General features: G+C 44.9%; 1 protein-coding gene across 8 annotated transcripts in view; it reads left to right on the top strand.

The window, feature by feature from the left end:
- The window catches only part of CC2D2A (coiled-coil and C2 domain containing 2A), a 134489-nt gene that overhangs the window by 8972 nt on the left and 100435 nt on the right, over positions 1 to 25082 (top strand). For 7 of the 8 annotated variants that reach the window (XR_004679296.1, XM_035005275.1, XM_035005271.1 and 4 more), the window contains 3 exons: positions 972 to 1092; positions 21887 to 21975; positions 22312 to 22413. Coding sequence is in view for 7 of the 8 variants with exons in the window: in XM_035005275.1 (XP_034861166.1) it covers positions 972 to 1092; positions 21887 to 21975; positions 22312 to 22413 (312 nt within the window). In the remaining variant the exon portion in view is untranslated. The remainder of the gene's footprint in view (positions 1 to 971; positions 1093 to 21886; positions 21976 to 22311; positions 22414 to 25082) is intronic. The other variant, XM_035005273.1, reaches the window with a different exon arrangement.

Genomic DNA, 25082 nt, shown 5'->3' with positions numbered 1-25082 from the left:
CAGCACCGACAGAAAGAGTGCAAGTCCTTAGCTCAAGGGCCACAGGCACAGCGAGCAGAGGTGACAGGCTGGGGGGAGGGTGCACCCGGACAGGACAGGAGAAAGAGGCAGGGATGGGGAGGAGAGCTTAATACCAGGCACCGTCTCCGGCATCTAACCCATGAGGGAGCCCAGACTGCAGACCACAGAGCAGGAGCAGTTTGGGGGGCGTTGCAAGAAATCCAGAGAACTGTTTCTTAACCCCAGCGGCACTTCAGAATGGAATTTGGGGGAGTGGTTTTTTTTGTTTGTTTTTAAGTCAGTGCCTCAAATCCAGCCCAGGCCGTTCATTTAAATCACAATATCCACGCTTTGCACCTGGCCTGATACAAAGCAGCAAGCCTCTCTGTGAATGGGCTATTTTCACCTCCCGTCTTTTACAGACGGAGAAGGGAGGAAGCTAGGCAGTTAAGTAACTTGCTGCCCAAAGTCCCACAGTTCATCTGAGTTCAGAGGCAAGCCTTTTTCTGGCCCCAAAGGCCGTCGCTCAGCCTTGGCCTCCACTGCCACCTCTGCTCACCAGCTTCCCCTCCCCAGGGAGCAGGGGAAGAAACTGGAGGCTATTCTTTGCCCTGAATTATCCAGGGACACTTTGGCAGCTGTTTCCAGATGATTTGGAGTCAGGATCACATAGTTTGGCCATGACTTTCCCGCTTCCCTTTTCCACCCAATTTCTGCAGAGCTGTGCACCTTATATGTAAAAATAGTGGAAATATTTATTTTATTTGGGGATGCCTCGGTAATTTCGCAAGGACCCTCTTAGACAAACTCAGGGCTAGCACCCCTTTTCTGACGCAGGTGACAGGTCACGGATATCTAGACCTGAATAGTATTAAGGTCTGTCCCCTCGCTGAGTGACCCACCTCATCCCCAGATAGAATCTGAGTCAACCGAAGCCCTGGGAGTAACAACCTCTGACCCTCTGCCCACAGCTGCCCACCACTGGCCCCGAGGAAATGGTGCCTGAAAATCTCCACTTCAACCAGCAGGGGCCTGTGCCGGAAGATTCTGACACTCGCCCCCTGAGCATGACGAGCCGTCGAGGTCCACGGAGTAAGTGTCCCTCCATTAATTATTAATTAATTGCCTACTGTGATCAGCACAGAGCCACATGGGGATTTTTAATGGATATTATTTCTCATCCGTGGCTGCCACCCCTCCACCCACTTCACCCCAACTCTATGGATAATTTTGTTGGTTAGCATCTGTCTAGGAGACAAGACACATAGCTTCAGGACATGATTACATAGCCACATAAGTTTGGAAGTGTTACTTGAAATAGAAATAGTACAGGGCGCCTGGGTGGCTCAGTTGGTTAAGCGACTGCCTTCGGCTCAGGTCATAATCCTGGAGTCCCTGGATCGAGTCCCGCATCGGGCTCCCTGCTCGGCAGGGAGCCTGCTTCTCCCTCTAACCCTCCCCCCTCTCATGTGCTCTCTGTCTCTCTCATTCTCTCTGTCTCAAATAAATAAATAAAATCTTTAAAAAAAAAAAAAAGAAATAGAAATAGTACAGGTAATCAAATTTTTAGAAATTCGGGCGCCTGGGTGGCTCAGTCGTTAAGCGTCTGCCTTCGGCTCAGGTCATGACCCCAGGGTCCTGGGATCGAGTCCCACATCGGGCTCCCTGCTCGGCAGGAAGCCTGCTTCTCCCTCTCCCACTCCCCCTGCTTGTGTTCCTGCTCTCGCTATCTCTCTCTCTGTCAAATAAATAAATAAAAATCTTTAAAAATAAAACACTTAAAAAAAAATTTTTGTAGAAATTCAAGGGTTAGGAAGCCACCCAAGCTCAAGAAGTGGGGCTTGAATGAGACGTTGCAAGACATGACGGAACTTGTGAGGGTCTCAATGGTCTTGGCCCTTGAAGACCCCTGCACTTACCACACACACACCCCCCCCACACACACACACACATGCACATTCTTCCCCCTTCCAAGAACCTCCACTACCAAGGACATCATTAACTAGCTGCTCAATTGTAGGGAAAAGGATTATCCCTTACTTGTTGCTTTTCGTGAAAAGTGGATTAGACAAGAGGAGAAGGTGTGGGATACTTTTCAGTTGTTAAGTAATCATTACACAATTGGTTACCCCGTTTCCCTGTAGCAGGGCTGGGGAATAAAATAAAGTAACTATTGGAAACCAGAGTGCTTTGGAAGCAAACTCATCTGAAGTCCAACCCTAAGAAAAATGTGGTTCCCATCTAAGAGCGATGATATCATAGGACTGTTACAAATTAGGAAAACAGAACCAAACTTGATCCCAGAGAGTCACTTTTCTTTCGAAATGCTCAAAATTACTCATTATTGAAGGTTACAACTTGTCATAGTTCAGGCTGCCACAACAAAATACCATAGCCTGGGTAGCTCAAACAGCAGACATCTACGTCCTCATAATTCTGGAAGCTGGAAGTCCAAGCTCAGGGGGCCCGGGTGGTGGGTTTCCAGCAAGGCCTCTCTTCCTGCCTTATAGGTGGTTGCCATTTCCCTGTGTGTTCACTCGGGTGTCCAATAAGGACACGAATCCTATTTATCAGGGTCCCACTGCATAACTCCATTTAACCTCCATTACCTCCTCAGAGGCCCTCTCCAAATACGGTCCCATTAGGGGGTAGGGCTTCAACATATGAATTCTTCAGAGACACAATTCAGTCCATAGCACAACTATTGAGTATTTAAGTAGTTATTTTTATATTTTTTATTTTTTTAAGATTTTATTTATTTATTTATGAATTGAGAGAGAGAGAACGCGCGCACTTGCATGAGGGGGTGTGGGGCAGAGGGAGAGAATCTCCAGCAGACTCCATGCCCAGTGCCGAGCTCAACGTGGGGCTTGATCCCACAACCCTGAGATCCTGACCTGAGCCAGAATCAAGAGTCGGATGCTCAACCCAATGAGCTACCCAGGTGTTCCATTTAGTAGTTATTTTTAAATCAAGGGGAAAAAAATGTCAGAGGGGTTGGCCAATAATAAGACTCTTTTTAAAGATTTTATTTATTTATTTATTTATTTGAGAGGGACACAGAGAGAGAGTATGAGTGGAGAGAGGGAGAAGCAGACTCCCCACTGAGCAAGGAGCCCAACACAGTACTCGATCCCAGGACCCCGAGATCATGACCTGAGCTGAAGGCAGACACTTAACCGACTGAGCCACCCAGGCTTTTATTAAAAAGTTGATTCATTCCTTAGTCCTAAAATGGGAAAATTACTATTTACTATCAGCATGGGTGTGGTTGTGAGGATGAAATCAAAAAAGGCATGTAAGTACTTTAAATAGTACGCATTGTAACAAATAACTCAAATAGTACACACTAGTGTGTTACATAGATAACTGCAGAGTGACTCAGCTGTTCTCGAGCTAAGAGACTTTTGGACTTTGCATTAGTCCAAAAGTGAAAATTTTTTAAAGACACCCTTTCTGATTTGGAGAAGAGGAGAACAATACAAAGCTAAGAATCGCCTGCCTGAACAAGGTCGTGACGAGCGGGTGTCTGGACCTCCCTGGGTAGAGCTAACGCTGTTGCTAGTTCAGCAGCACTGGTGGGCCAAGAGGTAAAGAAAACAGCCCGAGGAGTGAGCTGGGGGCACCTGGTGGGTAAGAAGCCTGGGGGGCCAGGCATGCGTCAAAAACGAGAGGTCAAGACCAGCAGAAAGCCAGCCATGGGGTCAAGATCGCAGGACAGATTTCATTCACGATGCCAACGCACAGTAGAGCAGGAGACAGACGAGGGACAAGGGTTGACAAGAGCCGTGAGAAGCACAGCAAGGGCTCTGGCTGAGGCAGGGCCTGGGGCACAGCAGAGGACAGAGGAGTGCAGGCTGGAGGGTGTGCAGGAGTCTCGAGTGAGCGTTGGGAGAAGAGGAATCCAGACAGACAGCTTGGAAACACACAAACGTGGGCAGAAAACCGTGCACCCTGAGCAAGGTAGAGGCAGCCAAGCCAGGGAAATCACACACCTCTACCATTTGTTACAAGTATGGCACTGAGTCCAGCCCACCGTCAAGGGGAGGGACATCAGGCTTCCCCCTTTCAAGAGAGGTGTGTCTGTTGGAGAAATTTATGGACATATTTTTAAGCTGCCACATTCATCTTTCTTTAAAACTCTGTATATCGCTTTCCTACTGAGAAATCCATGATGAGCATCACATAAAATCCACACTCCTTCTTTGTTCTGGGTCCCAAGACCCTATGTACTCTGGCCCCTTCTAGTGGTGTTTCCACTCCTCTCCCATCTATCCCCACCTACTTGACTGCTTGCCGACCTCTGAATGCCTCGTGACCGTTTGCGCATCCCAGGCTTTGGTGCCCATTCAAGGAAAGCTCTCCACCCACGTCTTCCGTACGCTTGTGGCAGAAAGGCCAGGGAGTTGTAGCAGTGAAGACCGTGGTCTTTGGGGTCAGACGAGTGTGGGTACGAATCCCTACCTGTCCCTTTCTTATTTATGAAGAGTCGTCAGGGGAAGGCCTCTCCAGGCAGACCATGTTTGAGCAAAGGCTTGGAGGAATATGGGAGACCCCTGAGAAAAGTGCTCTTTTTTTTTTAAAGATTTTATTGATTGATTGATTGATTGATTTGAGAGAGAGAGCGCAAGTGGGGGAGGAGCAGAGGGAGAGGGAGAAGCAGGCTCCCCGCTGAATAGGGAGCCTGATGCGGGCCTCGATCCCAGGACACCGGGATCATGACCTGAGCCCCAGGCAGATGCTTAACCAACTGAGCCACCCAGGCACTCCTAGAAAAGAGCTCTTCATGCAGGCGTGTGCTCGGTATGGTTAAGGTGCAGCAAGGAGGCCGGCGTGGTTGACAGAGTGAGCAAGGAGGAAAAATAGGAATTGAGACCAGAAGGGAGGAGCCTGCGGGCCCCTATACTTTCAGTCCAAGTGCGATGAGGACCAAGGGAGGGTCTGCTCCGACTTAAGGCTGAAAGCTCTGGAAGGTGCGAGGACAGAACACAGAGACAGATGAAGAGCCAGGGCGAAGCCCAAGCGGCTGGTGGTGGCGACTGGGACCAAGGTGGCAGTGGAAGAGGTAGAAAGAAGGGGTGGGACTCGGGGCATCTGGAAGATAGAAGCAACATGGTTTCTGGCTGAACTGAACAGGAGTTTTGAACGCAGAACGGATGATGTCAGCTCTGTAACTTGAGCAACTGGGAAAACCGAGTTGCCATTGACAGAGAAGGGGAGACGGCAGAAAGAACGGGTTTGGGGTAAAATCAGCAAAGGACTTGCAAAGTTTGAGATGCCTGCTGGATATCGAAGTGGAGATGGAGATCGGGGTCTGGACGTCGGGGGAGGCCTTTGCTGACCATCTGTCTAAAAGAGCACTTTCCCACCTCCTCCCCTATTCTCTGTCCTACCTCCGGTTCTGTTTTCTTGTAGAGCATTTATCACCCCTGGTATGCTCCAGGCAACTGCTTGCTGACTGTCCCTGAGAGCAGGACTGAGTCTTCTCCATTCCCAGTGGACCCTAACCCCAGTGCCCAGAACAAAACTTGGGCCAGGAAAGAGGCTCAGTGACATTTGTTGGACAATCTGCCCTGGGCATAACAGCCAAAGCCTCAGACAGAGCCCTGTCCTCTCAGATTTTGTAGTCTTATGGGAGAATCAGAGGATTGAGAAGGTGACAGTGATAAGAGAGTATCTTCCTCTCCATCCCCCATGTCCTTGCTCTGCTAGGCTGGAGGAACAGGGACTGGGGGCACAGGGCTCTACATGAGTTCAAGTAGGTTGGCTGCTCTTGGGATAGAGGAGTTTTCAACCCTCAGGCACATTTTCTCCTTGACTCCTTTTATTATGTTTTCCAAGCAAAACAAGAAATACAAATTTATTTCCTCTGCTCACGACTCTTCAGCCCATCTATTAAGGCTTTACTTGTCTGGTTATCAAAATAGCTTTTGATATTCTCAAAGGAGATCAAATGTCACCAAGGCAAGGGCCAAGGCCTTAAGATCCTAAATGTAACACCCTTTGGGGCTTCTGTTTTTCATTATGAAAATTCGAACATGCACAGAATTAAAATAAAATCCAGGGAACCAGGGAGCCTGTTTGGCTCAGTCGGTAGAGCATGAGACTCTTTATCTCAGGGTTGTGAGTTCAAGCTCCACGTTGGGTGTAGAGCTTACTTAAAAAAAAAAAAAAAAAAATCCAGTGAACTTCATATGTCCAGCACCAGATTCAAGGATTAACAAGATTTTGCCGTGTTTGTTTTAAGTATCTTTTTTCTCTTTTTGTTTTTTCGGTTTTTTTGTCTTTGCCAGTATATATACACTTTTTGTTTTTAATTATGGTGAAAAAAAACACATAGAATTTGCATCTTAATCTTTTTTTTTACCCCCTTGGGGGAGAGAGAGAGAGCACATCCAACAACAGCACGTGTGTGTGTTTGTGTGTGTGCACGTGCACGCACACAAATCGGGGGAGGGGCAGAAAGGGAGGAAGAGAGAGAATCTTAAGCAGGCTCCATGCCCAGTGCAAAGCCGGACGTGGGACTCGATCTCGTGACCCTCGGATCATGACCTGAGCCAAAATCAAGAGTCAGACCCTCAACTGACTAACCCACCCAGACACCCCAATCCATCTTAATCATTTTTTTTTTTAAGATTTTATTTATTTATTTGACAGAGAGAGACACAGCGAGAGAGGGAATACAAGCAGGGGGAGTGGGAGAGGGAGAAGCAGGCTTCCCGCGGAGCAGGGAGCCCGATGCGGGACTCGATCCCAGGACTCTGGGATCATGACCTGAGCTGAAGGCAGTCGCTTAACGACTGAGCCACCCAGGCACCCCTTCATCTTTATCATTTTTAAATATACACTTCAGTAGAAGTAACTCTGTTCACAAAGTTGTGCAAGAGACCCCTGGAACTCTTTCTTCTTGCAAAACTGAAACTCTGTATCTATTAAACCCTAACTCCCCATTTCTCCTCCCTTTAGCCCTTGACAACCTCTATTCTCCTTTCTGTTGCAATGAATTTGACTATTTTTGGTACCCCATATAGTAAAATCAGACAGTATTTGTCTTTGTGACTGGCTCATTTCACTTAGCATTATGTCTTTTAGGTTCATCCACATTGTAGCATGTGACAGGAATCCGTTACTTTTTAAAGCTGAATCATAGTTCATTGTATGTATATGTCACATCCTGCTGATACGTTCATCCTTGGTAGACATTTGAGTTGCTTCTACCTCTTGGCTATTGCAAATTGTTACCAACATGAATGTGCAAATATGTCTTCAAGCTCCTGCTTTCAATTCTTTTGGATATACAGAGCAAGAAGTGAGACTACTGGTTCATACGGTAGTTCTATGTTTAATATTTTGAGGAACCAGCATACTTTTGCATAGTGGGTGCATCTTTTCTATTTCCACCAACACTGCACAAAGTTCCAGTTTCTCCACATCCTTACCAACATTTGTTATTTTCTGTTTGTTTTGTTTCTACACTAGCCATCTTAGTGGATGTGGACTATCTGTCATTGTGGTTTTGATTTGCATTTCTCTAATGGTTAGTGATGTTGAGCATCTTTTCGTGTGTTTGTTGACCATTTGTATATCATGCTTGGGAGAAATGTCTATCCTTTTCCATTTTCTGATCAAGTTATTTGTTTTGATGGTTGTTGTTGAGTTACAGGCATACTTTATGCATTCTGTGTAATAACCCTTATCAGATACATGATTTGCAAATTTTTTCTCCCATTCCACAGTTTTCATTTTCACTCCATTGATTGTGTCCTTTGATGCACAAAAGCTCTTGAGTTTGAGGTAATCCTATTTGTCTGTTTTTGCTTTTATTGCCTGTGCTTTTGGTGACTTAGCTCATAAATCATTGCCAAATTCAGTGTCACGAATTATTTCCTCTATGTTTTTTCTAGGAGTTTTATAATTTTAGGTCTTACATTTAGGTCTTTAATCCATTTTGAGTTCTGTTTTGGTTTTTTTATATGGTGTAAGGTAAGGGTCCAAGTTCACTCTTTTGCATATGAATTGCCAGTTTCCCAATACCATCTGTTGAGGAGATAGTCCTTTTCCCAATGAGTGTCTTGGCACCCTTGTTGCTTTTGACCATATTTGCAAGGGTCTATTTCCGGATTCTCTATCTATTCCATTGATCTGTATGTCTGTCTTTATGCCAGCACCACACTGTTGTTGTTTTTTTTTTTAAAGATTTTATTTATTCATTTGAGCACCACACTGTTTTGATTACTGTAGCTTTGTAACATGTTTTGAAATCAGAAGTGTGAGACCTCCAATTCTAGTCTCCTTTTTCAAAATTGTTTTGGCTATTTCAGGGTCCCTTAATATTTCATATGAATTAAGGATGAATTTCTCTATTTCTGTGAAAAATGCCAGTAAGATTTCAATAGGGATTACATTAAATCTGTATATCACCTTGGGTAGTACTGACATTTTAACAATATTAAGTTTTCCAATCCATGAACATGAGCTATCTTTCCAGTTATTTGTGTCTTTAATTTCTTTCAGCAATGTTTTGCAGTTCTCAGTGTACGAGTCTTTTGCCTCCTTGGTGAAGCTTATTCTTAAATATTTTATTCTTTTTCATGCTATTCTAAATGGAATTGTTTTCTTAATTTCCTTTTTAGATTTTTTTGTTGTTAGTGTTTAGAAACACAACTGATTTTTCGTGTCAACTTTATATCCTGCAACTTGGCTGAACAGTGCTTTTGTGTAGAATCTTCAGGGTTTTCTATATGTAAAACCATGTCATCCACAAACAGAGATAGTTTTGCATCTTCCTTTCCAAACAGGATGCCTTTGGTAGCTTTTTTTCTTGCTGTCTTAGTATGTCTGAGCTGCTCTAACAGAATACCATAGACTGGATAACTTATAAAGAACAGAAATTTATTTCTCATAGTTCTGGAGGCTGAAAAGTTCAAAATCAAGCCACTGGCAGATTTGGTGTCTCATAAGGGGGCCCACTTCCTGGTTCACGGATGGCTGTCCTCTTGCTGTATCCTCAATGGTGGAAGGTTCAAGGGAGCTAGTGCCTTTTAAGGGGGAGCCCTCATGACCTAACTACCTCCCAGAGGCCTCAGTTCCAAATACTATCACCCTGGGAGTTCAGTTATAATCTAAGAATTTGGAGAGGATACAAATACTCAGTCTATAGCACTTAACCTAATGGCTCTGGCTAGGATTCCAATGCCATATTGAATAAAAGTGGTGAGGGGAGGCATCCTTGCCTTGCTCCTGATCTTAGAGGAAATACTTTCAGTTGTTCACCACTGAGCATGATGTTAGTTGTGGGATTTCATATATGGCCTCTACTATGTTGAAGTAGTTGCCTTCTAGCCCTATTTTGTTGAATGCATTTTTTGTTTTTTTAATCATAAAAGGATGTTGGATCTTGTCAAATGCTTTTTCTGCATCAGTTGAGATGATCATGTGGTTTTGTCCTGAGTTCTGTTACCAAGGGGTATCACACTGATTGATTTTCATATGTTGAACCATCCTACCAACCCCCCAACCTGGGCTGGGCTAATACTTTGTGTAAGTGCATCATGAAGCTCTGTCTCATGACCGATTTATGAATACTGTTTACATTTCCCTGGGCGAAACCTCTGATTCAATGGTTTCCCTAGCCCCAACAAGACAATTTATGTTAACAACACTATGGGACTTTTTAAGCTCACATAATTCCATTTTATTTTCTTCCCCTAACCAATTAATTGTTTACTTGAGGCATCCTCCACATCACCCAGCCAAGATAGATAGATGATAGATAAATAGATGGATAGATAGATAGATAGATAGATAGATAGATAGATAGATAGATAGATAGATAGATAATAGACAAGGCAGGCAGACAGATGATAAAATTTGACAATCTTGAACTCTGAGAGCTTCAGAGCACATTCTGAGCCAGGTAGCAAGCTTTCTGATAGGATTTCTATCAAGATTCCTCATTCTCTATCCTTGCCCACATCCCCTTACATTGCCAAGATACTAAGAGAAATAAACATGTCAAGCCAGCAAACATTCCTTGAAGCCTAGAGAAACTGCAGTCAGACTCACTACCACTGTTTGTACTTTCAGTCATGGGACCTTGAGCAATAACCTAATCTTCCCAAGCCACGGGAGCCTCATTTATAAAATGGGGATCATAAAAACCTCCAGGTAATACAGCCCTTACAACAGTGAAATCAGATGATACACAGAAAGCACCTGGGGAGGGGCTGGTACATACATAGTAGTCTCCTCCAGCCAAAAGAAGAACTTGTTGCCACATAACTAACAAAAATAATTACCATTCTTGAGTGCTAAGGTCACTGCATGCATTACATCATGTAATTCTCAGAACAGCACCATCATGGGGCATTGTTTCATTGGCTAGGAAACTATGTTCCAAAAGAACTACCCACCAGAGGTGGTGGAGTCAGGACTCAAACTCCATCTGTAGACCTCTGTGCTCTTAATTGCCACAAAAAATGGCATCATTTGACACAAATCGTAACCCTGACTGGTCCTTAAAGCTCCGGGTTTGCAGTTGCCCACGGAAGGTGCAATAACGATGCTGCAACCAGCACTGTCCACAGGGGCTCCCAGGCCCCCCACACACTCTTCCTACGGGGCACAGAGCCAGCTTAGAGCCTTCACAAGAGTGTCACTCTGGCTGTGCCTCATTTTTTTCTGCAAAAGAGTGTCACTGGGGGAATCACCTACCTTACTCTTCCTGCCTAAACTAACTTTTCTGTATTTGGGGGTTTTGCTTATTGGTTTATCTTAGCCTCGCTACTTACCTTTCAAAAATCAATATATAGGGCTCCTGAGTGGCTCAGATGGTTAAGCGTCTGCCTTCAGCTCAGGTCATGATCCCAGGGTCCTGGGATCAAGTTCCACATCAGGCTCCCTGCTCATCGGGGAGCCTGCTTCTCCCTCTGCCTGTCTCTCTCTCTCTCTCTCTCTCTCTCTCTCTCTGTCTCTTATGAATAAATAAATAAAATCTTTTTTTAAAAAATCAATATATATACCACCTCCTTTGGAAAGTTTCCCCTATGCCCCAGGGTGGGCTGAGTAGACCCCCTCTGGGCTTCCTGGCTCCTGTACCCATGCAAGTGTCTGAAGTCATCTTTTTTTTGGTGCATAGCCTCCCCTCTCCTCTGGACTAGAAATTCTTGAGGGTAGAGACTGACTTTCAGGTCTGCTAAGCACAGGGCTCGTACCCCGATGGCACTCAACGATGCTTACCGAGTGAACAGATGTCTCAAGCTGGCCTCACTCCTTTTTATGCAAGGCCATGCTCTGGCTTAGGTATGCTCACGTACCACGCCCACCACATCCTTTCAACCAGGCCTGCTCTCCTGGACCCGGATCTTTGACTCCTTCTTACATTTACTTCCCAAACCTCTCCTGGCTCTGGCCTCCCCCTTGGTGCCAGCACCCCTGCTCCTCACCTTGAACCTACGAGCCCTTCTACACTATAGCATTCCTACAGGCCTCCAAGGGGTGTGAAAGTCAGGCTGTATTCAGATACCCAGATGCCAGCACACAGATTCTGCGGCCTCCCCCCGCACCAGGCACATGCTCAGAAGGGCCACCTCCCTAATTAACAGCAGCATAAAATCATGCAGTAAAAGCTTTGGCTCCTAATCAGCTATTCAAACATGCATACAGTCCTGACATTCCAAATAAAGAAGGCACTGAACAGGCTCTAGTTCCAAATCAAATAAACATCTAGAGAAAAAGTATACACATTTCCCCCATGATTCCAACTTGCACCATCTCCTAAGGGAGTAACTATCAAATGTTAAGTAGTTTCTTACGAACATAAATTTCCTCATTACTGACATCTGTTTCCCATTCATTCGTGTTAGTTTCTCTGATTAAAGCATCATTTCAGAGCCAATTTCTCAGTATTGGTGGAAAAGAAAGTAGGGAATCTGGTGAAATCTGATGCAAATGTAAGGAAGTAGATCATTCGTTTTAGGCTTACTTTTAAAAAGGCATCAAGTCCTGGAGAGACTGACCCAGGAAAGAAATGTCACAAAGGACTGTATGGGACCCAGAGGAGACCTGCCTGAAAAAGCTGGGTCTTGGGAGTTACCTGGGTGTCTGGCAGTGGGAGAAGGGAAAGAACATTCTAGTCAGAGCATGCATTCTGGGAAATGTAGGAAAGGTCAAAAAGTTCACCAGCACTAGTGTTCGCTACCTCACACGGTACTGAGGGGACTAAATTAAAGCACTAAAACAAGTATGAATAAATAGTACATTGTATTCTATAACTTTTTTTCTGGATATTATGATGTTTGACATCTTGAAAAAAAACAATCTTTCTGGGTTGAGGAAATTTGAGCCAATTCTTAAGAGATGGCAAAGGACTCAGAGAGGAGTGTGCCTCTGAGATGCACGCTGACCAATCCAGAGTCCACCTCTTTCGGGCGGATGCCACCCGAGGAAGCAGTATTCCTCTGCCTGCATCATCCCAGGGTCAAATACCAGGCAACTAGGGACACCACTATAGCTTGGAGTCCCCCAGAATAATTCAAACTAGCCAGGCCTAAACTGTTCACCCTGCCCTGCTTGTCTTTCCCTGAGAAATCCCAATAAGGGCCATGGCCTAAGGGCTCACCTCGCTCCCGGCTTCTGCCTCCTGACCACCTTTTGGTGTCTTTCCGTGTGGCCCTGCGTGGTGTGCCATGCCTCCTGGTTCTAGAACAAGGGAGTATGAGGAACTGTTAGCTGAGCCTCTCCTCTGTGTCTTGTGGCCCCCCTACTGACCATATCATAAGAGTACAAGTACAGAACACAACCAGCGTGATGATTAGTTGTCAGGAAAGGCATTTTCCAAAAGACTCCTTTAAGCAAAATTGCTCCAGAGTCATCTACCCCCATGTTCATCTCCAGTCCTGACCCTACTCCAGTCTAACTCACATCGGCACTGCTATTGTGGAGGGGGCCAGGGAATTGCCCGTTTGCCTAATTCACTGGTCAGTTGCCAGTCTTCCCCTTACTGACTTTCAGCACATTTGGCCCAGCTCACCACCACCTCCTCCCTTTGCCCTTTGCTTCCAGCAGTCCTCTCTTACTTCTCCCCCGTGGGCTGTCCCTCTCGGTGTCCTTGCTGGTTCTTACATCCCCAGCCTCTAGGAGCACCCAGGCTCAGGGCCTGGCCCTCTTTTCTTCCTCAATCCTCATTCTCTTGGTCATCTCAAGATTTGAAATCCTAATGTATACATATCGTGTGTGTACCTGACCAGTCCCAAACGGTTATCTCCAGCCCAGGGCTCCATCGGACTGAATGGACGGCAGCCTTCTACCCAATACCTTCTTTTGCCTGTCTAATGAGGCAACTCATATTTTTAAGAGCCTTATTGAAATATAATTTGCATAACATAAAATTCACCCACTGTAAGTAGAAAACTCAATGATTTTCGATGAATGTAGATTTGTGCCACCATCACCGCAGTCCAGTTTTAGAACATTTCATCACCCCAGAAAGTTCCTTTGTGCCTATTTACAGTTAATCCCGACTCCCACCCCAGCCCTAGACAAACACTGGTTGGTTTTATATCCTTACAAATATGCTTTTTCTAGACATTTCCTGCAAATAGAATCATATAATATTTGGTATTTTGTGTCTGGCTTCTTTCACTTAGCATAATGTTTTTTGGGTTTCATAAATGTTGTAGCATCTATCCACATTTTGTTCCTTTTTATTGCTGAATTGTATTCCATCATATGGATGTACCACATTTTACTTATTCATTCACCTGTTGATGGACATTTGGACTATTTCCAGCTTGGGGCTATTATGAATAATGCTGCTAAACACCTTTACAGTGTGTCTTTGCATGAATATTTGTTTTCATTGCTTCTGAGAAGTAGTAGAATTTCTGGGTCATATGATAAATTTTATATTTAACTTTATAAGAAACTACCAACCTGTTTTACAAAACGGCTATGTCAATTTACTCTCCCACCAACAGTTATAAGAACTGTCCACACTTGGTATAATCAGTGTTTAATTATAGTCTTTATAAGGTGTATAATGGTACCTTGGTGTGTTCTTAACTTGTATCTCCCTAATGATTAATGATAGTGAGTATTTTTGTCATATGCTTATTAGCCATTTGTGTATCATCTTGGTAAAATGTCTATTTAAATGTTTCCTCATTATTAACTGGATTCTGTCTCCTAGTATGGAGTTGTAAGAGTTGTCTATATATTCTGGATACAAGTACTTTATCAGATCAATAACTCACAGATATTTTCTCCGAGTAAATGTCTCATCTTTTCATTTTCTTAATCATGTCTTTTGAAGTACAAAAAGCTTCAATTTCGATGAAGACAAGTGCATCACTTTTTTTCTATTATGGATTGTCCTTTGAGGGTTATATTGAAAAATTCTTTGCCTAACCCAAGTTCATGAAGTTTTTCTCCTATATTTTCTTCTATAAGTTTTATGCTTCTGGGTCTCACATTTAGTTAGGTCTGTGATCTATCCTGAGACAACTCAGATTTCACTCTCCTGAAGCTGAGCTCCTGATCTCCTCCTCCTAACTTGTTTGTCCTATAATCTTCCCATCTCACGAAACACACGTTTCATTTCTTCTATTGCTTGGGTCATCCTTAACTCCTCTCTTTATCTGCCCCCATCCATAAGTCCCCATAAGTCCTGTTTGCTCTACCTTCAAGCTAGACATAAATCCGCCTATTTACCACTACTTCTACCCACTCCTATCCCAATCCAAGCCACCTTCAGCTTCCATCTGGAGTATCACACAGCGTCCCAGCTGATGCCCTGGCTTCTGTTCTCACCCCAGCAGCCAGAATGGTCTTAGGAAAACAAGGTCATGTCACTCCTCTGTTCAAACTTTCCAGTGGTTATCACCTGACTCAGAGTTTAAGCTGAATTGTGTAGGGTGACCTACACAGTTTGGTTCCCACTTATCTCTATGACCAGCTACCCTGGTATTCCATCTCCCACCCTCATATTTCCCCTTTCTGCTCTGGTCCTACATTAGGTATGGCCCTGTCTCAGAGTCTTTGCACCAGGTATAACTCCAACTAAATGCTCATCCCCCAGCCATCTGCATGGTTTGGTCGCTCATTTCCTTCACCTGTTCCAATGTCACCTTGAAGCCCTTGCTTGGCCACTCTACTTAAAACTGCAATACACCCCTCCCTCCTGGCCCTCCTCATCCCTGATCCGGTTGTATTTGTCTTCATACCACCTATTACCATCCGACTTATTAAATATACTGCCTGTTTGTGGTCTCTCTTCCCAGCCAGAAAACACACTCTATGAAGATGAAGGTTTGTTTCTTTTCTTCACTGTTCCATCCTTCGAGCCTTGTATACACAATAGGTGCTCAATATGTATTTGTCAGTTGAGAGCTTGAAAACTGGAGAAGCTAATATAGCACGTCCAAAATTGGGTTTTGTAGCATGCTAGCAACCTGACAGAGAGTCACGCCTGCAAAAATACGCCAAGTTCAGACCCTTTACGTGTCACTTCCCCTCTTGGAAGTTCACAAAGCTTGTTCTGAGAGCACTCAGTTACCTTAGCATCACTCAGGCAGTCACTGGCCCTCCTGAAGGAGGTTTACGGTTTTTCCGCTCTGCCCAAGGCAATGTGGAAGGCTCAACTGCAGGCAGAATTGTTATGGCAAAATATATCGAGGAAGCCACCTTGCAGAATCTCAGCCCTGCCTAAAGGCCCCTTGCCCTATCCCACCACCCGGAGTATAGGGACAGAAGGCAGGACTGGCCAGGCCCAGTCTTGCACAAGCTGATGATCCCTGTCTCTGTCAGCTCCAGGTGCTATAATGAAATACCATAGATCGGTGGCTCAAACAACAGACATTTATTTCTCACAGTTCTGGAGGCTGCGGAATCCGGGACCAAAGCTCAGAATCATTCGGTTCCTGGCTAGCAGATGGCCACCTTCTCACATGATGGAAAGACAGAGAGCCAAGGTTCAGGGCTTTCTTTTCCTAGGACGGCCCTAATCCCATCATGGGAGCCCCACCCTCATGACCTCACCTAAACCTGATCACCTCCCATAGATAGGCTTCACCTCCAGATACCATCACATGGATGGGGTTGAGAGCTTCAACATGTGAATGCTGGGGGGACCAAAGCAGTCAGCCCTAAACAATCCCCAAGCCTGGGGGTGTGCTAACGCACAGAGATGCAGGAAGGAGTAATGGGCAGAGCCAGATCTTGGGGTCCAAGCGCCTCTGAGTGAGAAGGAGACATGCGCCAAAATAAGGGCCCCACGTTTTCAGTTACATAAAATGCAATGTTAATGAGACTATGAAATAAAGAAGCAGAAAAGAAGAATGTGACCACAGAAATCCCTCCAGACCCCTCAGCAAATGTGAACCATCAGCCACGCTGAAGCTCAAAACCCAGGGCAGAGCCAGCTATTTTCAGCCTATTTTGACTTTCATTTTATGTAGTAAAATTTTCACAAGTGATGCTACTCTGCTGGATAAAAATTAGAAAATCAGGAAAAGGAAATAGAAAAAAATAGTCACCCACATTCTTACATCCTAGTGACAAGCACCATTAACCTGAGGCCCTTTCGTTGTGCTGGGGTTTTCCTGCCTGACAGCCGAAGATGTCCTACGTTCCCAGACGGCTGGCAGTGGCTGAAAGGACACTCCATTTTCTTACATCCATATGAAGACGGTTAGATGTTGGGGACAGTTGGACGGATTGTCATCACGTTTTCCCTCTCAAGCCTGTAGGATATTGCCTCTGTTCCCCTCCAGTTTCTCCTACTGAGGTCGAGCTGCCTTCTGTCCCACACTCTCCCTACCCACCAACTCCATATTTGTATTCTATCCAGGAATTTTGTAACAGGGGGTGGGGGAAATTATTTATATGAGTGAGAGAAGAGGCAGGAATTAAAAGGCAGGTCAGGCCAGTGTTTCCCCCACCCTTTTGTCCATTGTCCCTATGAGAATTATGCTATATGTGGGCGCCTGGGTGGCTCAGTCGTTAAGTGTCTGCCTTCGGCTTGGGTCATGATCTCCGGGGTCCTGGGATCGAGCCCCACATCGGGCTCCCTGCTCCGTGGGAAGCCTGCTTCTCCCTCTAACCCTACCCCCTCTTGCGCTCTCTCACTCTCTCTCTCTCTCAAATAAATAAAATCTTGGGGCGCCTGGGTGGCTCAGTCTGTTAAGCGTCATGGTCCCAGGGTCCTGGGATCAAGCCTTCAGCTCGGGTCATGGTCCCAGGGTCCTGGGATCGAGCCCCGCATTGGGCTCCCTGCTCGGCGGGAAGCCTGCTTCTCTCTTTCCCACTCCCCCTGCTTGTGTTCCCTCTCTCGCCGTGTCTCTCTCTGTCAAATAAATAAATAAAATCTTTTTTTAAAAAAAGAATTATGCTATATGTAAGTTGCCATAAAAAATTTTAAATATTTTATTGGTGACATAAATATATAAATATTAACAAAATAGAAGTATATTAAGAGAAATATTAATGTTTTAAAATAAAAATGTTATATCACTCTTGAAGTTACCCAAAAGAATATAAATGCCACAGTGTTCGGATGACCCCTATCAACTCCTTCAAAAATCAGAAACAAGCTCTCCCTGCACAGTTGGAAATTGGACACCATTCCCTTTTCTTCTTGAACTTCTTCATTCCACTCCTCCCTGCAAGAATTTTAAGTAACCTGTTTCTATGCTGAAAAGTCTTTCATTACTCACCATATTAACAAACTGAATTTTTGATCACGCTATTATCACAATTATCAGTAGTGCCTAGCTGATGAAAACATAAAGGTACTGTAGGGTTTGGTAAATATTTATTCATCATAACAAGTAAAATAAATAAAAACACTTAGTGTATTCTTTCACTAGAAAGGGCGAGTGGAAGAGGGAGGTCGCTATACAGTCATTATCATGCTCACCTGTTCTATGTGAATCCAGATAATACCAATACAAATCCAAACCCAAATACCCCATTTCTGATTTTATGTCAAGTCCCTGGAAAGTCCTGGTATACACCGTGGTAGACAGAGAGCTCAGGTCTCAGCAGTGACAGTCACAGAACAACACCTTGCAAGAAGGATGGGAGTCTCTTGGCACCAGTAAGGGGAGGAGGGGAGGACTTCCAGACGGTGGAGAAGGAACCGTAGGAACTTCTCCGTAAAAACAAGATCACATCGACTTGGGGACAGATGAGATTACGTTATTTCAAAATGCAGTGTCTATCTTCCTAGAAAGTGGCTGTGTTTTCCTGAGGGGTCAGGTTTAAAGGAAGTGATTAAGAGAAAAATGGAAAGTGTCCACCGTTTCGTGAAGCTTATAAGGAGAGAGAGATGGGGTATGATGAGCATGAGTGACAGGGAGGGTAAAGGACACAGAGCAGAGAAGATCCGGAACATTTGCAAACACGAGGCTGATGCAGCCTCGGGATGGGTGGGTTTACTGGGTTGTGAGGACATCATCCTGCTGCCTCTGTGAGAAACACCACCTTGCCAAGGAAATCCGTATATCATACCAATTGACGTCATATATGTATGTTTAACGGAGTGTCTCACAATTCTCTCATTATCTGCAAGTTCTTGTAGCCCTCCAAATCAAGTCTTTCCTAATTTTTAAAATTATTTTCATCACACCCTTCACATTGGACTCTGCGGAAACTTTATTCACACCAGGTGTGCTCGGCTGTGTCCAAGAGCCTGTGTGTGAAACTGTGAAGTCACAGCTGTCCTCGGGCTTGGCAAGTCAGCCCTGGTCCCCAGGGCAGGAAAAATAGACATGGTTTGGGATCACATGGCAGAGTAGTAATGTAGTGAAGGAACTGACACTAAATTAGGGGAAACAATGTCTTAGGAGGGTTATTATTTTTTTTTTTTTAAGATTTTATTTATTTATTTGACAGAGAGAGAGAGACACAGCGAGAGAGGGAACACAAGCAGGGGGAGTGGGAGGGGGAGAAGCAGGCTTCCCGTAGAGCAGGGAACCCGATGCGGGGCTCGATCCCAGGACCCTGGGATCATGACCGGAGCCGAAGGCAGACGCTTAACGCCTGAGCCACTCAGGCGCCCCTATTAGGAGGGTTATTTTAGTTCTAGTTGTTTAAAGAAACACTGCTATATTATTCTACCCAGATAAAAATGAAAGCACCTAATCTCTATCAGTTATTATGTTAAAGGGAATGAATGAGAGTACACATGGTTCATCATGTTATCTTGAAAAAACTGTGTCATCACCATCTGGTTTCACCCAAATGAGAATTACATTTATCGTAATTTGTACAGTTTCCCTCACGCCCTCCTTTATGTGTCTTCCTTCATTGATTTAGTGCTGCTCAGTGCCAGGTACATAGGTCACCAACACAGTCTTTGCCCTTGAGTGGGTCACGTTCTCGCTGGGAAAATGACACCTCCCCAGCTAGTTGTGCAGATCAGACTCGGGAATGTCCACACCCTGGAAATGTCTTCCCCTAGCATGGACTCTAAAATGTCAAGCAAGAACTACTTTTTACCATTTCAAAATCTTTCAAAGCTTTTCAAAGCAGCCCTAGAGAAGCCACTTTGGTTTTTTTATTCAGAAGAGATAGTGTTCAATAAAATACCTTGTCTCCCTTTTAAAGACAAATATATAAAATTATTCTAGTGAACTACATATAAATGGTAGCTATTTTAAGTAAAGTTGAAAAACTGATTCTCTTTTTAAAAAAAAAAAAAAAGGAGGGGAAGTAAATAAGCAGGTGCATTTTCATGTTTAAAGACACTTATTGTTGACTATAAACATCCTTCTTTTGGGGGCAGAAGCAAGGTGGGTGGCCAGCTGGAGAACAAGACTGGCGAGCATGAGTCCAGAAGCCCTTTCTTTACCCGCTCAGGGGACCACACACACTTAATGACACTTGCCATGTGCCTGCCCTGTGTGGCTGGGGACTGTGGAACCTGGGGGAGGAAACAGGTATCAACCAAATAATCACACAAATATGTAAGTTCAAAATGTGGCCAATTCTGTACAGGAAAAGTCTTGGGACCCTAACAGAACAGCGGATAGGATCTGCCATGTTGACGTGATCTTTAAAATGGAAAGTAATGGCTCGATCATTTTTTCAAACGAGTTAAAAAAGAATGTCAAAGGCCATTTCAGGGTTGGGTTGACGGAGATTCTCTTAAAGAACTTGAATCTCAACCCACACACCCAAGACCACTATCTTTACGGCCACTATTTCCTGCCTCCTTCCAGGCATGGAGTGAGTGCCATGGTTGGAGCCTATGGAAGAAGGATTTTCTGCCTTTCTATCACCCAACCTAACAAACTGTGCCAGGCTGCAGAAATGAGCTTGGAAGCCCAGGACCCTCTTCCCTTGTGCACGAAGCCAGCGCCGAAGGAGCTGCAAATCTGTTGCTAGCAGAGACCTTTGCAGCCCATCCCTCCTCCTCCTCTTTCTCCCCGCTGCTGGTCCTTCTCCCTTCTAATAGAGTATCTTCTCTCGCTTTTTCTTGCACTTGCCAGCCCTCCTCCTCTCAACAGTGCTGATGGCCACAGGTGTCAGAAACCCCTCTTCCTGCATGCTCTGCCTCAGGAAAGGCTTTCTCCAGACACCAGCATCCGCCACGGTAGACATGCTTTCTCAGCCTTTCCTCCAGGCCCAGCCTTGCCCAGAGCCCCGGGTGCTGGACAAGCACACGTTTTCACATCCCACCAGCACCTCAGATGTGTCCTGTGACCAAATAAGGCCCATCAGTGTCAACTCAGTCAAAACTCAGGCATCATTCCCTCCTCCTTCTTTCTCTAAACCAGGGGTCCTCTACCTTGAGTGTGTGCTTAAATCCCCTAGATTGCTGGGCTCCAGCTTCTGGGTCACTAGGTCTGGGCCTGGCCTGAGGATTTGCACACCTGACAAGTACCGGGAAGATGCGCTACTGCGAGAACCACATGACCTCCTCTGGTCACTGGGTCCTGTTGTCCTTTCCTTCTCGTGGCCTCTGTGTGGTTGCTCCCACTGACTCACGGGGACTTCCAAGCTGGGGTCCCTGGTGCCTTCCTCTCTCCACCCACCCACCCCATACCTGCAACCCGAGGACTCCCCCACCACTTGGAGAATAAGTTCTAGGCTCCTTCGTGTGACATCACAGGCTCCCCATAACTCGATCCCAAACTCCTGCCATCTTATATCCTACTCTACCCCGGTCCGGCCCTTCTGCTCCAAACGTGGTAACATTCTGTTCCCCAAACACTTTGGTTCAGCGCATTGGGAACGAGAGAACCAGGAGCCGTCCCAAACATCTCACATCCCAGGTATGCAATCAGAGAGCCAGTCACTTACTCCGGGGGCCTCAGAGTCTGGGTCCTCAAGATCCCTAGTGGTCGTAACACCTGTGTCCTCCCCGAAACTCGAAGGTACACAACAGTCCATGAGATTTACACATATATTTAACAATAGGTTCAAAATAGATGCCGTGTCTACGATGTAGCCTAGGGCCATGGCTTGGGACTGTAGAAAGGTTTCTCTGAAGTGATCGACACTGTTGGAAGCTGAACCCGGACTCATTAGCTATCTGTTCACCTACAAGCCTGTTTCTCAGTTCAACAGATTGGAAGGTCTGTTCCCACTGGTAATTGAATTGGTGCATCTGTGAACCGTCGAATGTCATTCATTTTACTCTTGGTTAAGTTGGCGTGGCGCTCCTGGCAGGACCGAGGTTCGCCCTGTCAGTCACAAAGAAGCCAAGACATGCACTCAGTACGTCACATGGACGTCTGTCAGCATGAGCTCATGTTTGCTTATGTAAAGTTCTAACTTTACAAAATAAAATTACATTCTCATGTTATTTTTTAATCTCATCTTCCCTTTGGGGAAAAAAAAAAAAAAAACGTTGTTTTAAAGTGATTTTCCTGTGTTTTTTTAGGCTTACCTCCAATTCCTTCAGCTTCCAGGACAGGCTTTGCAGAATTTTCCATGAGGGAACGCATGAGAGAGAAATTACAAGCTGCAAGGGTGAGGAAAACCACATGAATATTTTGCTCGGTGGCTGATTGCCATTCCTCAGGTCTCGTCTGGAATGCTCTGTCTGCTCAAAACTGCACGGGTTTGAATGCCGTTAGATTTGTTTTTCTTGTTTTAAATGTTAATGTGGTATTTAACATTGGCACAGGTGGAAAATTATGCTTAAGAGGTAGTCAGTGTCGTTTTCCTTAACCATTTCACTTGCTCTTCTCTCTTGAAGAGGTGCAGCATGTAGTCTTTACAGATTGTTTTCTACCAAGATGGTGACTGAGGTTTTCACAGCATTCCTGTTGCTACCCAGCAGTGATTCTCTGTTTGACTTTGTAGTCCAAAGCAGAAAGCACGTTGCTGCAGGAAATTCCCACCCCTCGGCCCAGGCGCTTACAAAGTCCCAGCGAGAAAGAATTGGAAACTGAATTTGGCACGGAGGTGAGAAACGGACCTTCTCTACTTTGTGATCAAAAACAATGAAGCAGAAGATAACATCTCCAGAGCTGTTTCTAGAGTTTCTAGAACAGAGCTGTGCACAGAGGAGGCATTCAGTGCTTGTCAATAATCATCATAGCTACCATTTATAGAGTCTTGCTCAGGCCACGTGTTTTCCCTGTGTTCTCATATGTCATTATCCCAACACCCTGAGGTGTGGGTTCTGTAGTGTTCGTTCACATTTGACCAATGAGGAAACTAAGGTTCAAAGCAGCCGCGAGGCCGTTCCCAGGTCACAGGGCATGTATGCAAGAGTCAGGATCAGATACCAGCTCTTTGTCATTCCCAGTCTGTCTTCCTGGGTCAGTGTTGCTGGCCTATGGATCTTGCTGGGAAGCAGAGAGAGATAGGAGTGCAGTAGGAAAGTAAGGTGGGATGGTGGGGGCCTTGAATGTCACACAAAGGGCCTCGGTGGTTTCCTACAAGCCATGGAAAGCAGTTGACCACAGGCTGGGGAGGTGGTTTGAATGCACTGGAGTGAATTTTGTTTGAGTCCGAGGTGCTAGGGGGACATGTCAACGTGTGAGCCTCTAGAAACACATACAAAAGAAGGGACCAGGCTTGGAGAAACCAGTTTCGGAAGCATTTCTACTGTGGTGAGTTTTGGAGTTTTGAGCAGCCTTTGTTTCCTGATACAACAAGACTGAATGAGGGCGGTCTTGACACTTGGAGAAAAACTGACAGTTAAGACCCATGAGGAGGATAGGAAGCCAGTAAAAGACAGAAGAAAGTCTTGTCAGGGGTGTAGATGAAGGACAAGCCTGTAAGAGGGTGGAATAAGGAAGGAAAGAACAGAGCAAATGGCTCAATGAAGTGTCTACAAGTCTAATCCACTTGTTTGTTGTGGATCGTGATGGTTTGGGTTGGTTTCACTCTTGAGACAAAGAAGCGCAGGTGTGAAGGAATTTCTGTAGAAAAACCACTGACTGCTTAGAGGATGCCTTCTCTTTTTCTGTGACGAGATGTTATAACATTTTGCCTATATTCATCCCAAACAAGCCAAAGTTTGCACGATTACAAGGAAAGTTATATCCGTGTTCATGTTTCATGGCCCATGATTCTTTAGTAGAAACGTTCCATGGTCTGATGAAATGGTTTTATGACAGTTTGTTGCTCCATTCTGCTGAGGAGACATTTATTTTTCTTTGATTCCAAATTATTTTCTTCATTGTAAAAGCCATAATTTTAAAATATTGAAAAATAAAAACTACATAAAATCTCATCAGCTTGACACAAACACTTCCGTTATGTTGTTAGGTGTGTGAATCCTGGCATCTGGTCAGATGGGCTAAATGATCGGATGATCTGGTCTCTTATATCTGAGCCTGTCTATACTTTTTTTTTTTTAAGATTTTATTTATTTGAGAGAGAGAGAGAGAAAGAGAGAGAGAGCATGAGTGGGGGCAGGCAGAGGGAGAAGCTGGCTCCCCGCTAAGCAGGGAGCCTGATGTGGGACTCGATCCCAGGACCCTGGGATCATGACCCGAGCTGAAAGCAGATGCTTAACTGACTGAGCCACCCAGGCATCCCTGAGCCTGTCTGTACTTTCTAATTGATAACCATTCACAAAGTCATGGCAGCTCTCACTTGTCCATGGGCCATGAATATGATATCCCCAATAAAGCTTTAAGTTGTAGAAGTAAAAATATACTCCCTTGGCTTACAGAGTATTTATTGCTTTTTGTGAGCAGGACCTTGACTTATATCTATTATATTCCATATCCCCTAAGAGCCATTCTATGGATTTGAGGTGTTAGGAGAGGTCATCAAAAAGGCATGACCGCTGGTTGACCTGCGAGCTGGACCCAAGCACTTGGAGGCTCCTCACCCCCTCTCCTGTCTTGGGAATGTGTGTCCCACTTGCCTTTCCCACTCCCAGAAGCTGCCCCAGGGATACAGCCTTGAGATAGGAATGTGGTGTTGACCATCTGCCTGGTATACTTGACTGAACCCAGTTAGGACCTCTGTATAAACTTCTAAGATTTGGCAGGGAGGGGCGGGGATCTCATCTTGCAGTCACCCAACACATGCCTCGGAAGTTCCCTTGCCGATTAGAACTTCCACCTCCAAATCTAGAATGGTCTGCTTCTCTTCAGTCTCTCCTTGCCCTCTGCGTGCATTCATGGCCAATTGGCAAAACAACATGAGACGAACAACAACTGCCTTATCTCTCTCTCTCTTTTTTTTTTATTTTCAGAAAAGTCCCAGAGGTGGGACACGGCTAATGCTCTCAGTCTTCACTTAGCTAAGCCAGGAGCTCTTAGATCTGGGCTATAACTCACCTTCCAGTCCACGGGCTTTTTAAAAACACCTCCCTCTGGTTTTTTTCTCCTTGATGACCCCAAGTGGTTAAGAAAGTGAATTTTAGTGAACGATATGGAAAGGATATATAAAATTGCTTTCAGCACAGCCCTGGAACCATAACAATACGGGATGATTTTAGCTCTCAAGGAAGAAAGAAAGAAAGAGAGAGAGAGAGAGAGAAAGAAAAAGAAAGAAAGAAAGAGAGAGAGAGAGAAAGAAAGAAAGAAAAAGAAAGAAAGAAAGAAAGAAAGAAAGAAAGAAAGAAAGAAAGAAAGAAAGAAAGAAAGAAAGAAAGAAAGAAAGAAAGA

Source organism: Mirounga leonina, unplaced genomic scaffold (genome assembly GCF_011800145.1).
Source record: "Mirounga leonina isolate KUSES-001 unplaced genomic scaffold, KU_Mleo_1.0 Mir_129, whole genome shotgun sequence".
NCBI classification, from domain to species: domain Eukaryota; kingdom Metazoa; phylum Chordata; class Mammalia; order Carnivora; family Phocidae; genus Mirounga; species Mirounga leonina.
Note: the sequence above shows the minus strand (reverse complement) of the source record. Positions and strands in the feature narration are given on the sequence as shown.